Genomic DNA, 1,768 nt, shown 5'->3' on the forward strand with positions numbered 1-1,768 from the left:
GTCTGGAGAGAGGGAAGTCTGGGTCTCTGCTGAGGCTGCTGCCCCTGAGACCTGACCCTGGATAAGAGGAAGAAAATGGACGGATGGACGGGCGATCGACCAAGGACCCAGCCTCTGAATTTGGATATTCCTGGTGAAATAACGATTCAATAAAAATAAAAGCTTGTTGGTAACGTGCTTGTAACGTGTTAACGTGTTTGTAACATGTTGGTAACATGCTTGTAACGTGTTAATGTGTTTGTAACATGTTGGTAACATGATGTGTTTGTAACGAGTGTTCTGACCCGGCAGGTGTCGGACACGGTGGTGGAGCCGTACAACGCCACGCTGTCGGTCCACCAGCTGGTGGAGAACACGGACGAGACGTACTGCATCGACAACGAGGCTCTCTACGACATCTGCTTCCGAACGCTGAAGCTGACCACGCCCACCTACGGAGACCTGAACCACCTGGTGTCGGCCACCATGAGCGGCGTGACCACCTCGCTGCGCTTCCCCGGGCAGCTGAACGCCGACCTGCGGAAGCTGGCGGTCAACATGGTGCCGTTCCCCCGCCTCCACTTCTTCATGCCGGGCTTCGCCCCCCTGACGGCGAGGGGCAGCCAGCCGTACCGCGCCCTGACCGTGCCCGAGCTCACGCAGCAGATGTTCGACGCCAGGAACATGATGGCGGCGTGCGACCCGCGCCACGGCCGCTACCTGACGGTGGCCACGGTGTTCCGCGGGCCCATGTCCATGAAGGAGGTGGACGAGCAGATGCTGAACGTGCAGAACAAGAACAGCAGCTACTTCGTGGAGTGGATCCCCAACAACGTGAAGGTGGCGGTCTGTGACGTGGCCCCCCGCGGCCTCAAGATGGCCGCCACCTTCATCGGCAACAGCACGGCCATCCAGGAACTGTTCAAGCGCATCTCGGAGCAGTTCTCGGCCATGTTCCGCAGGAAGGCCTTCCTGCACTGGTTCACGGGCGAGGGCATGGACGAGATGGAGTTCTCTGAGGCCGAGAGCAACATGAACGACCTGGTGTCCGAGTACCAGCAGTACCAGGACGCCACCGCCAACGACGAGGACCAGAGCTTCGAGGACGAGGACGAGGAGATCGAGTGACGGAGGTCTGGACGGGACCAGGGAGTTCTGCTTCTGTTTGTCTTTCTGATCAGTTCGTTGTTAAAGAAACTTCTGTTAAAAGTTCAAATAAAAACTGTTCATAAAACCTGAGAAATACTTTAAATTAATTTTCCTGCTAATAACTGTCTCAACGTGTGAAGAAGTGATGTTTTACACTAAACTGATGCTGAAATAAAGAAATATCAAACTCAGACTGTTAGTGTCCTTCGTGTTGTGTGATCGCCCCCTGCAGGACTGGAGGAGCAGCGTCTGCTGCAGCTAAAATTTCAAATAAAACCAAAAATATTGTAGTTTATATCAAAGATCTGGAACAAAAAATGTTTCTAAATAAAACTTGAAGACTGAACTGTTTGTTTAGTTTATTTAACAACAAAGGTTAATCTGTTCTGATAAATTAATCTGTAATCCCACATGTCAGCTTTGAGCTCACACTGATAAGATTTAAAAAATTCATTTCAGAAAATAATCTGAACAAAAATCTAAAAGTCTGAATCAACTTCAGAGCATCTAATAATCTGAGTTTTACATGTTCAGATCTGCCTTCAGTCCTCTAAACCACCTAAAGTCCTGTTGTAGTCCCACACGGCACGTTCTAGGGTCTGAAGCCTGTGATTCTGGGGCCATGTGCACTAATATGTAC

The 1,768-nt window shown here is 50.6% G+C and overlaps 1 protein-coding gene across 1 annotated transcript in view; it reads left to right on the forward strand.

Annotated features, from left to right (window-relative positions):
* Positions 1–1,321, forward strand: part of tubb6 (tubulin, beta 6 class V) — a gene marked incomplete at its 5' end in the record, with an annotated part of 6,359 nt that extends 5,038 nt beyond the window's left edge. Inside the window, 1 exon segment of the mRNA XM_014032410.1 lies at positions 292–1,321. Coding sequence (XP_013887864.1) covers positions 292–1,107 — 816 coding nt within the window. The 3' untranslated portion in view covers positions 1,108–1,321.
* Between the last annotated feature and the right edge of the window lie 447 nt (positions 1,322–1,768).

Source organism: Austrofundulus limnaeus, unplaced genomic scaffold (genome assembly GCF_001266775.1).
Source record: "Austrofundulus limnaeus strain Quisiro unplaced genomic scaffold, Austrofundulus_limnaeus-1.0 Scaffold1444, whole genome shotgun sequence".
In the NCBI taxonomy this organism is placed as follows: Eukaryota; Metazoa; Chordata; class Actinopteri; order Cyprinodontiformes; family Rivulidae; genus Austrofundulus; species Austrofundulus limnaeus.